The 12,464-nt window shown below is 34.7% G+C and overlaps 1 protein-coding gene across 2 annotated transcripts in view; it reads left to right on the top strand.

Moving 5' to 3' along the window:
- Positions 1-11,457, top strand: part of AIMP1 (aminoacyl tRNA synthetase complex interacting multifunctional protein 1) — a 33,103-nt gene extending 21,646 nt beyond the window's left edge. Inside the window, exons 7-8 of one of the 2 annotated variants that reach the window (XM_028121353.2) lie at positions 2,887-3,055; positions 11,190-11,457. In XM_028121353.2, the coding sequence (XP_027977154.1) occupies positions 2,887-3,055; positions 11,190-11,356 (336 nt within the window). In that variant the 3' untranslated portion in view covers positions 11,357-11,457. The remainder of the gene's footprint in view (positions 1-2,886; positions 3,056-11,189) is intronic. The other variant, XM_028121352.2, reaches the window with a different exon arrangement.
- Positions 11,458-12,464: the final 1,007 nt, after the last annotated feature.

The following is a 12,464-nucleotide window of genomic DNA, read 5'->3' as shown; positions in this document are numbered from 1 at the left end:
ATTCCCTATGCTGTACTCTTCATCTCCATGATTTATTTATTTGATAACTGAAAGCTTGCACCTCTTAATCCCCTTCACTTGTTTTGCCCATCCTCCCATCCACTTCCCTTCTGACTACAAGTTTGTTCTCTGTATTTAAGAGGCTGTTGTTTATTTCTTTTGTGTTTTAGATCCTACATGTAAACAGAATTTCTTTCTCTGACATATTTCACTTAGCATAATACCCTCTGGGTCCATCCATGTTGTCTCACATGGCAAGATTTCATTCTCTTTTGTGGCCAAGTAATATTTCATTATATCTATATTTACATTATGTACATTACACACACACACACACACACACACACACACACATTATATCTATATTTACATTATGTACATTACACACACACACACACACACACACACACACTCACACACTCACCTTTATCCATTCATCTATCTGCGGCAAATACAGAGGTGCGTATATCTTTTTTGAATTAGGGTTTTCATTTTCTTTGGGTAAATACCCAGTGGTAGAATTATTGTATCATATGGTATTTCTATTTTCAATTTTTTGAGGAACCTCCATACTGGTTTCCACAGTGGTTGCACTGGTTTATTTACATTTCCATCAACACTGCGTGAGAGTTCTTTTTTCTCCACATGCTTGCCAACACTTATTTCTTGGCTTTTTGTTGTAGCAATTCTGCTTGGTGTGAGGTGATATCTCATTGTGGTTTTGATTTGTATTTCCCCAATGAATAGTGATGTGAGCATTTTTTTCATGTATCTGTTGGCCATCTGTTTGTCTTCTTCGGAAAAATATCTACTCAGACCCTCTGCCCATTTTTAATTGGATTGTTTGTGGGGGTTTTTTTCGTGTCGAATTGTATAAGTTCTTTATATATTTTGGTATTAATCCCTTATGGGATATATCATTTGCAAATGTCTTCTCCCATTCGGTAGATTGTCTTTTTGTTTTGATGATGGTTTCCTTTGTTGTGCAAAAGCTTTTTATTTCGGTATAGTCCCAGTAGTTTAATTTGGTTTTGTTTCCCTTGCCTGAGGAGACATTATCTAGAAAAATGTTTCTATGGCCTGTGTCAAAGAAATTACTGCTTTTATGGTTTTGGGTCTTAGAGTTAGGTCTTTAATCCATTTGAGTTTATTTTTGTGTATGGTATAAGATAGTGGTCCAGTTTCATTCTTTTGCATGTTCCCAGCACCAAATATTGGAAAAAAACCTCTTTTTCCCATTATATATTCTTGCCTCCTTTGTCATAGATTTCCTGGGCTCTCTATTCCATTGATCTATATGTCTGTTTTTATATGAAGAAGACACTGTTTTGATTACTACAGCTTTGTAGTGTATCTTGAAATCTGGGATTATGATACCTACAGTTTTGTTCTTTTTCAGGATTGCTCTGGCTGAGGATATGCTTATGGCTAGAATGACTTTCTTTGATGCCTGTTCCTGACTGGGCAGGGTTTACTTCCAGTGCTGTTAAGGGGCTTGTGAGCTCAGTGGTGGGCCAGCACTCATCTTAGCTGTTTGCAGTTAGCCTCTGCAACAGCTACAGGCATATGAAGGGCAAAGCTTGCTCCCCGCACAGCCTACAAAGAGGCCTTCTTGCAGGAATTGTGGTTATGCTGGTGTGTAGGGATATGTCCCTTTCTTTTCAGGGCACTGGTCACTTTGGAGTGGTCTAAGCCCTGCCTGCCTACTGTGTAGGATCTACTTTGGAAGGGCATTTCCTGATGCAGGTAGATTAGGGTACTTGGCTGCAGGGAATGCTGGGGTGGGGGGCATGTGGTGTTGGTAAGTTAGATGAAGAGGGATAGTATTGGCTCCTGCAAACTTCAGACCATCTAGGGCGCAGAGGGCAAGAAAAATGACGTCTTCTAGCACTCCTTTCTTTCCCAGAGATATTTCTTGTAGATCTCTGCGTCTCTAGCACATCCTAAGATTAGTCAATAAATCTCCTTCACATATACCTCAAGCACTTTCCAAACTGCTGCTTTTGCAGTGTGTCTAGTAATGGCTCTTTTAATGTGGAGACTCGATTTATTGTCACCCCCTGGTTTTCCCAGTTTAGCCCTGCTGATTTTCAAAGTCAGATGTTATGAAGACTCATTTTCCCAGTTTGGGTCCATCCGACACCCTCACTCCTCTGTGATTGTGATATCCCTCCTGTTTGTGGTTATTTGCCAGGGTTCCTGACTGTGTCTCCACTCTGTCTGTCCTTTTCAATGTTGTCTTCTCTCTAGCTGTGGACGATCTATTCTGTCAGTCTTCAGGTTTTCAGTTGGTTGCAATAGATGTAGTTATTTCATTGGTGTGTCCATGGGACTAGGTAAGCTCAGGATCCTCCTACTCCGTACCTTCCCAAGAGTGATAGAGTCCCAAGAGTCATTTCTAAACTAAGAAATGGATCTTGCATAGTATTGGAAATGTATGGAGGAAAAGGATTTTTCATTTATTTTAGTGCTAACACTAAGCTAAATGCTTTACATACATGTTACAATTTAACCCAAGAGTTGGCTTTTTAAATTTGATATCATTTTCCTCATTTTGTGAAGAAAAACAATTCAACTTCATATAATCTCATTGCTAGTACATGGCAGCTAAATTCAAAACCAAATCTGTTTCAGTCTAAAACTTATTTAACTGAAAAGTCTTGGCTCTGCTCCTTTTAACTATAATGTGCTGTCAGTTTGTGGAATTTTTTTTTCATGTTTTTGTATAACTTCATAACAACAGTAAAAGATTTTGGACACAGGCAAAGATACATCTACAAAAATAGAACATTTTATATTTAGCATATTAGATGTACCTTAATGTATTCTAGGTATGATAATCTAAATCTCTGTACATCTTTAATCACCAATTTATGTTTCACACAGATGCAAAATCGGATGGTGATTTTACTATGTAATCTGAAACCTGCAAAGATGAGGGGAATAGTATCTCAAGCAATGGTAATGTGTGCTAGTTCACCTGAGAAGGTTGAAATCTTGGCACCTCCTAATGGGTCTGTTCCTGGAGACAGAATTGTTTTTGATGCTTTTCCTGGTAAGTATTAGTCATTATTTAAAACGGTTTGGGAACCATTATTTTCTTCTAATGTTTAGCTTAGAATCAGTCTTGTGTATGACTCCAAGGCTTTACCTTAAGTGACCATTATTATTGAGATTTTATTATTGAGTTTCTTCAGATTGGTTCGAGATGGTACATTAAACACAACCATCTAACCATCACCCTCCTCATGAATGCACACATTGCATAAAATAGTAGAGTTTGCTTTAGGGAAAATGCTAATAATACTTACATAGCAGAAGAGTGTGATATGGATAGAGAACTAATTAATGTGCTGCAGAGTCTTTGAAACTATAGATTATCTTAGACTGTAGCACAGAAAAATGAAAAGTTCATACATGGGAAAGAAATGTATAATTCTCAAAGTCCATCTAATAATGTACTTGCATATGCTGTTACTTGACTTTAAGATATAGAGGAAAAACTCTGAGTTAAAACTTTTATTTATTGTAATAATCTCAAAGGAAGTTGCTTTTCATTTTGCTTGTTTTCTCCAGTAAAATGCTTCTGAGACAGCTGAAGCTTCATAATGTGTGAAAAAGACCTTCAAATAGGTCTTTGAAGCAAAAGAACTTGTCAGATACAGAATAACTATTTCCTTCATAAAAGGAGGTGGAAGTAGTTAGAAATCAAAAGATTGCATTTACTTAAAGGATGTTCATTTGACTAGAATAATGGGGAAAGTAGAAATAAATTAGGCTAACAGGGAGAATCAGGTCTAAAAGTCAGAATTGATTTGGAGACATATTTACAGAAACAGCTGAGTTTTAATAGCATAGCAAGGCTGATATGATTAGATGGGCCTGCTTTTTTAATCCTATGTTAACTGTGTTGTTTGATAAAATATTAGGATATGAAGGATTTTAACATTGGACTAAGATAGAAAATATGTATGAAAGCATGGGTTAATTTTCTTGAAATTCAGCTCCCCCCTCCCAATCAAAAGTAGACTAATCTAAAAAACACAGAGATTGTTGAGCAAGTGTCTGTGAGTTTGGATGTATATGTCTTGAACCTTGGTAGATTGGAAACCATAATGGTCTGTGCTCTAAGACTCTTTCTTGTTGAACTAGGTTTTGGGAAAATCCCATTTAGAATCATTTCTTAAAGCAGCGTGATGGCTTTTGATTCTAGGAGCAAATGATTGCCACTCTGCTACCACAGTATCAAAACACTTCCCCAAACCTCACACTTGGGGGTAAATCATCATTTGTATACCTGACAAACCTGAAATTCTATTGAGAAGTCTTACTAAATTGGAATAGAATGACAATAAAAGTAAACTTTTAAGATTCAGCATGCATTTTTAAAAAAGGAAATTCTGTTTACCCTTCCAAGTTAACATTTGCCTTCCTTTCTAAAATTTAAACACTTAAGATTTAGTATGTTTTCTTTACGTTTTATTTTCTGATGTAAATTGTAGAGTTACATGCTTAGAACTGGAAGAAATCATCTACTTTAACCCACTATTTTACAGATTTGGTTTGAGGCCCAACAAAACTTAGCTACTTGCTTAAGGTTATATAGAGTTTAGTGAAGGGATCAATAAATGTGCTGGAATTTCTAATACTGTAGAATTTTTGTTTGTTGATTGTTGCTTGCTATGAATTAATATGGACTATTTCATTAGTGAAGGCTTATAATTCATTGCCTTATCTCAAAGAATTAACAGGTAATATTTCAGCACTTGAATCAGGTTTACCTGAATGCTGCTGTTGAGTAAATTGAAAGATTTTCTTTCGATAGTCAATGACTTAGCATTAGAGATGCTAATAGCCCCATTAGGAATTTCTTGTCTTCACTATATTCTTTAATCTGTCCATTTAGCTATTTGTGTGTTTATATTTACATTGTTCCAAAGTCTGATATTTCCTGCAAATTCATAGTTTCCCCTTGTGCCTCAGCACATGGATTTGTGGAGAAGGTAAGAAAAATAGTTGTAAAGTGAAAGAAGCAAAAACTTAACCTTTAAAATATAGCCCGTGAGGTTATTTTCTTATCACTTGTAATAGCTTAACCAAGGTGAACAGCATCAAGTAATTGATAAATTTTAGGATGTGAGGTCTGTTAATGCTCATCTTGCTTATGCTTCCACATCAGTTGCTTCTGTAGCAGTAAATCTGAAAGGAGATAACAGTTAATACTACACAACAGGCCATTACTTTCACTGTTTTTTTTTTTTCTTTTTGCAGTGAGAGCCATGGTTTATCAGTGCTTTATTTTTCAGCATCTGTTTTACATTTTAAAGCTTAAGGTGTTTGCTGGTACATTTTGATGTTCACTTGATGTGCTCAGTGTCTGGAAACTTACATTTCATGTTACATAAAGTGTGGTATAGAAATTGCAGTTGGGGCTCAAACCTTTGAAGTACTATTTGGCTTTGAAAAGGCTTTTACCCTAACAACTATTTATTACAACTACAAATCCAAAAAAGTACATAGAGTTTAGAAGATGCCAAATAATATTTTTATAACAATAGATAGAAACCCTCACCACCCAGTACTTTTTAAATTTTCAGTGTGTGGAGCTATGCATTTTAGTATTTGAATGTGGTAACTACTCCCAAAAGCACCAAGCAAAAATAGCATGAAAATAATATTATAGCCAGAAGACAATGGCAGCGACAGCCACTTTTTGATGGTGCACTGTTTTGTCTAGTAATAAGTGAGAATTTGTATTCAGACTTTTAACTTCCAAGATCATGCTTATTTCTATTGATATTGTCTTATTAATAAATGTAATTAATGGTTAACTACAAAGCATGTATGATATATGCAGGTGTTGAATTTTTTGATCCATTTATTATTAAAAAATATATTTGTTTAAATTTGATTTTTCAAACTTGTCTATATTTGATTCTTCTCTCCAAAACCCATTTCAATCAGGTTTCTCTGCTCACTGTTTTCCCAGAACTATTCTGATCAAGATCATGAATTAATCTCTGTAGCTAAATATCCATGGCTAGTTTTTAGTCTTTTTCTTAACTAACTTGGTTTCTGGCACCACATTCTCCTGGCGGTCCCCTCATTGGCTGCCCTTCTTAGCTCCTTTGCTGATTCTTCCTCACCTCCCTGACCTCTTAACATTCAGATATCCCAGACGTTGGTCTTTGCCCTCTTCTCTTTCTTTCCACACTTGGCCTCTTCTGTTTTCCTTCCCGTGTTCAATTTTTTTGGCTATTTTATTCAGTCATTTATCTGGCTGCCTACTAGACTTTTTCACTAACATATACCAAGGAAGAATAGATATCCCCATCTTTCCCCTAGAATTCTCTTTTTCCATAGTATTTCCCATCTTATCTGACAGGAACTCCATTCTCTCAACTTCTTTTTATTTTCTCACATATCTTCTTCAGAAAATCCGAGTACTTGTACCTTTTGAGCATATCTAGAATCATACTCATCTACACCACTACCACTTGGGTCTTTGTGCCAACATCTCTTCTTGGGAAGTCAAAACCTTCTAAATGATCTCCCTTGCCCTTCTTCCATTTATTTTCAATGATAGCAGGACAATTGATGTAAGTCAGATTGTATTACTCCTCTGCTCACAACTATTAAAAAGCTTTTCATTAGACCCAGAGTACAAGCCCAAGCTCTTAGAATGGCTTCCCATTATCTCCATTTACCTCATGTACACCACAAACCTTCATTGATGACTCCAGTTGAGCCATTGGCTCTTTTCCCAATTAGCTACATGACTTGGTTCCTCATTCTATTGAAGTCTTTTAAATGTTATCTTTTTTGTTTTTTCTTCAAAACACTTATCATCATCTAATATACTATACATTATTTATTATTATCTGCCCACACAGAAATGTAAGCATCATGAAATCAAGATTTCTGGGGTTTTTTGTTGTAGTGGTTATTCACTGCTGTATTCCTAGCATCTGGAAAAATGCATGGCATAGAGTAGGAACTCAATAAATTGGTTAATGAATAGACAGAAAGAAACGTGCTAGTAAAACATGTTAAGAAACCAACACCCCCCCGTCCCCCAGTATTTGGAGAACAGACCTGAGCATCTGCCTTTGTTATTGTCAAGATTATTCCTCAAACCACCAAACCACTTTTCTCTGTTGATTAGCTTTGTAAAATTAATTCACTTTTTTTCTTTTAGATTTTATTTCTTTATCTGAGAGAAAAAGAGAGAACACAAGTGGGGGGAGGGGCAGAGGGAGAAGGACAAGCAGACTCCCCGCTGAGCAGGAGCCTAGCACAGGGCTCCATCCTGGGACCCTGAGATCATGACCTGAGCGGAAGTTAGACACTTAACTGACTGAGCCACTCAGGTACCCCAAATTAATTGACTTTTATTTGCAAAGTTATACTTTAGTTTTTGTGCCATAGTTACAATTTTTGGCAATAGTTACAATTATTATATCTCAAAAATTCAGTTAATTAAACATAAAATAATTCTGTTAGTGCTAGGCTTTTTATGGACATGGCAGATATCAAAGAGAAGCTGATAATCAATGAGCATTCTGTGTAAAAGAATGGCCTAATTAAAATGAAGTTTCTGGTTCTTATTCCAGACTTGTGAATGCCTGGGACTTTGGAATTTGTATTTATTGCTTTTTGTAGGCTTTAAATTCTAAGAAGGTGGTCATAGCTTTTTACATCTGTACAAACTCCTCTCTGAACTATTTCCTATTGCCTGTGTGCTTTGTTTACAATGAGTTGGCCTAAAATAGTCTCTGAAAGATTAGTCTCTTACATTATGTGTAAATATTTCCAAATGGTGATTATTGGCATGTGTTTAGCAATTTCAGAGTTTCTGCAGTTTTTAGGTTTAAGAACTTTTATTGATATCATTTAACTTCTTTGGCTAACCATGTCAAAAAGGAAAAAAAAATAGGAAAGTAAGATTAAAAGTACAATACACAGGAATGATGAAAGACTTCTCTCGACAGTATAGTTCATTAAAAAACAATTGTTTAGGGATGGCTGGGTGGCTCAGTCGGTTAAGCATCTGCCTTCGGCTTGGGTCATGATCCCAGGGTTCTGGGATCGAGTCCCGCATCAGGCTCCCTGCTGAGCAGGGAGCCTGCTTCTCCCTCTCCCACTCCCCCTGCTTGTGTTCCCTCTCTAGCAGTCTCTCTCTGTCAAATAAAAAAATAAAATCTTTAAAAAAATTGTTTAAGATATTAGGTATGTTTTTCATGGCAGGTGATTTAAACTTGCATTTCAAAACTAGCTTTATACCCTACCAAGTAGTATATTATTGAGAAACATTTTGAGTAAGCCAGAAAGTTAACACTGCATCCAAGACTTTTCAACTCTAATTTATATTCAGTTATCATAATGTGACAAGTTCTAATTATAATCTCAAAATTTTATTTTCCTGAATCATATTTCATTTATTGAATAAAGTTTCACAACTACATTCAGAGTGTTCAGGTATTGAGTCTGGTGTGTTGAAAGCAACAGTCAAGCTTTAGAGGTTCCTCTTAGTAGTTTCTAGTTTATATTTAGTTCAAGTTTTTGTTCTTGGAAAATTATTAGTCTAGTTAAGAAGTTAAAGCTTCAGATCTTGACTCCACAGTGCTGGGTGACCTGGGAACCTTTCTGAGGCTTATCTTTTTTATCTATAAGGAGTTTTTAATGTTATGTCTTTTGTGTGAGTTCTGTGAGGTTTAACTTTTGAAACACTTAGCTACCTGCCTGATATTTTAAGTTCTTAGCTGTAACCTTTGTGCCTCAATTTCCTCATCTGTAAAATAGGGGTAATTAATAGTATTTGTGTACTGAGAGGATTGAATGAGTAAATATATGTAAAGAAAGCACTTAGTGTACTGATGGCCCATGGTAAGCACTATGTGTTATGTATTATGAATATTATTTTCTATACGTGTCAATATATTCCTAGATCTGAGAAGCTTAGTTTTGTGCTGCACACAGTTTTTTTGTATTTGGGGCTTATGTCTGCATTTAGCAAGAACCCACACAATCTATACTCTTGATAAGAAGCTTTCACACAAATCTGGGATGCTCTGCTTCTTGAATTAATCCATTATCAGTTGGCAGTATCTTTTTGAGGGGGGACCGGGGAAGTTCAGAGTTAGTACTCAGGCCTACCTGAATAGTATCTCTGCCTCCAGCTTTCTAGAATTCTGGAATGCCCACTTCCCCACATCATCTGTGTATAAGCAAAGTAGGATTATGTTTGTAGACTAAGGAATAGTTTAGAAACAAAAAATAAAAATCTTGTAGATACTTTATATATTGATATTTTTTCTGTTCTGTTTATTAGTTCTCTATTGTCCAATCAAATGCTCTTAAAAGAATAAGAGAAATCCTTATCTTTTATACTAGTCTTTCAGTTTTAGATTCATTGTATGTTCTTCTGGAATAGATACATCATTCAATTAACTATTCTGTCATCTCTGAAAGCATGCATATCAGAGGACAGTTTTCTATGTTCTGGCCAGTTTCATGGGCAGTTTCTGAAGAGCTAATAAAGAAAAAAACCACTGTGGCCAACCAGTTTACTCAGTTTTGTTGTTCCTGTTGTATGAGTGGAGAATAAAAACCAGTGTAGGTAATAAGATGTAATCAGAATATAAAATATAATTGGTTCCGGTAACGTTAAAGATTCTTTTTAAAGTAATTCCAGAAGATTTGAACTTGGTAGTCACTTTAGAAAAGATCTAGAAAGTTATATTTTCTATCATTACTGAATTAGATTTCAGAAAAACTTTTTATTACCCTTCGGGAGAACAATTCTTATTTCACACTAATGCTTAAGAGATCTGTTACTTTTCTTCATTGTTTCTTGAACTGATTCTTTATTCCAAATGATGATTGAACATCCCCCCAGCTACTAAAATGATGTTATATTAAACTTTACTTTCTACTTCCTTATCAGTCATTAAATAGAGGGATTGTTTGGTATATTGGTGGCCCTTAAGTAGACCAGATGTATTCTACAATATATTTGTCTTCTGTTGATTATAAACTTCTAGTGTGGGTTACGATAGAGAGGATGGGTTATTATCCACATGTAAGAATGTTACTTCTTTTCTAAAGAACGGTTTATCAGGAGGCAAGATGCTATGCTAGGAGAACAAGAGTTTTGGTGTTAAATCGTAATTTGTTGATCATGTAACTTTGAGCAGCTTATCTTCTCTGAACACCAGTTTCCTTATATTTAAAATTAGAGTGTTGTGTGCATTGTATGCAACAGTATATATTTCTTGTGCTTAGCAAATGCTTATCCTTGTCTCCTTACTAACCCTTTCTATCTCTTTCCATCTCAGTGGAATGGGCAGAAAATGAAATCGAAAGTAGTTATTATATTTAGTTAGATAATCTCAACATTTAATCCATTCTCCAGTATCAGTAAGAAATCTTTAAGCACTTTGGCAGCCATCTCATCGTTTATTTTGTACATTGAAACAGAGTAAAGCAGAAGCTGTGCCACATATAAAAATATAACACATCAAATTATGCTCTTATCTCTTCACAGTTTTTCTGTATATATGGTGACAAAATGAGTATCTTATATTTTTGTTTTAATTTGGGGAAAATAATTTGGGGAATAAATTCTTTTGGCTGTATTACCTGCAAAAATATTTCTTATAAGAGTAAAAAATAATCTTTCACATTTGTAGGGAAATGACAAAATATTTGTGTATGTACATATTTAGTTTTAACAAAGCAACTTGTACACTTTCAGTGTTTAAAACTGAGCATCCATCTTTCCAGTGAAACAAACAAAAACATTTTTTAATAAAATTACAATAGAGATTATCAATTCTAAACAAGATCCTACAGGTTCTGCTGATCCTCCCATCCATCAGTGGGGCTCAAGTCATCATTAGGAGAGAATTTTATTTTAAAAAAGTCATCTTAAACTGCAAGGGTGTCCGTTAAACATCACAATTAAACATATCAAAGAAGCCGTTAGGAAATGACAAATTATTTTATTTTACCAATCAGAAATATAAACTGCTGACATCATAAAATAAAGTAAATGTTAAAAGTAAGTTTAAAATTCTGATCAGGTCTAAAGATCAGAAAGTGTTGCCTAGACAATTCACTAGAAATCTCTATGGATAATTTATTTAATATGGTAGCTATGTAACTTCTTTTTCCCCCCCCTCCAATAGGAGAACCTGACAAGGAGCTGAATCCTAAGAAGAAGATTTGGGAGCAGATCCAGCCTGATCTCTTTACTAATGATGAGTGTGTAGCTACATACAAAGGAGCTCCCTTTGAGGTGAAAGGGAAGGGAGTGTGTAGGGCTCAAACTATGACCAACAGTGGAATAAAATAAAATACTTCATTTACTGAACTACATTTGAGAAAACTTTAATAACAATAAAAAGAAATATATTTGTCACTTGTACCTAAAATATAACTGGCTTTATTGTGTGTTATTTCTCTTGCAGACTTGACTAGTCTTTTAATCAGGTATATATTGTTTTTAATCGGTTAGAGAAACACTACATTTTTACGTACAGTTTTTGCTCCTTTATAACATAGGAAGGAAATCACCTATGTTTTGTGATGATTTATTTTTTAGCAGGGATATTGGTTAGCAGATTGTTTTTCTTGATACATTTAGATAACTTGAACTAAATGAACATTTAGTTTCCTATTGGAGGCACATGGTACATGAAATTTTAAGTCCTTGGATTTTTAGTATATTGTGAATCTGTATTATAAATGTCTTCTCCTCTTCAGAAATGACAAGTTAGAATTTTTGTCAAGCTTAGTAACTGGTCATATTGTAATAATACTGAAAATGACCAACGGTCATAAAAGCTAAGAGACGTGCCATTTGAACATTATTGCTATTGCTTATCAAATTAATCAGACCTGTATATTTAAGGTGACTTTTTTAAAAGAATGAAATTTTCCACTGTGTACTGAACTTTTTCTTTCCATTTGGCAAAATAGTAATAAATTTCGACTAACTATAAAGAAGAAATATATTGCAAAGTGTTGCCAATGCAGTTTCCAATAAACTGATAAAAGCAGCAGTCTACTTTTTTTATTCTAGATGATTATAAAGATTCTTTGGCTACCTAATTAAAGATTATTTGTAGGTTATTTTAGAAGAGCATTTAAGATCGATATATTTTGCTTTTTCATGAACTATCATACTATTAGTATATTAAAAGAAATTGTTATCAAAGTCAATGTACATATATATTAAGGTGTCAAATGCCTATTTTTCACTCATCTTAACAGATATTGTAGAACAATGAAAATTAACTTAGGAATTAGGAGCTTTCAAGTTCACCAGCCTTGAAATGATGACTGATGATTTGGGCTACCGAAAAGAAATGCATCTGTGGAGGTAGAGTGTAGATACTGTTTAAAAGAAAAATTACACAATATTCCAGCTGTTTATAGCCTCTAATGGAGAAGCAAAACAA

Source organism: Eumetopias jubatus, unplaced genomic scaffold, assembly GCF_037043125.1.
Source record: "Eumetopias jubatus isolate StellerSeaLion01/CBP00866 unplaced genomic scaffold, mEumJub1_p1.0 scaffold_2, whole genome shotgun sequence".
Lineage (NCBI taxonomy): Eukaryota > Metazoa > Chordata > Mammalia > Carnivora > Otariidae > Eumetopias > Eumetopias jubatus.
The sequence above is the reverse complement of the archived record's forward strand: the minus strand, read 5'-3'. Positions and strand labels throughout refer to the sequence as shown.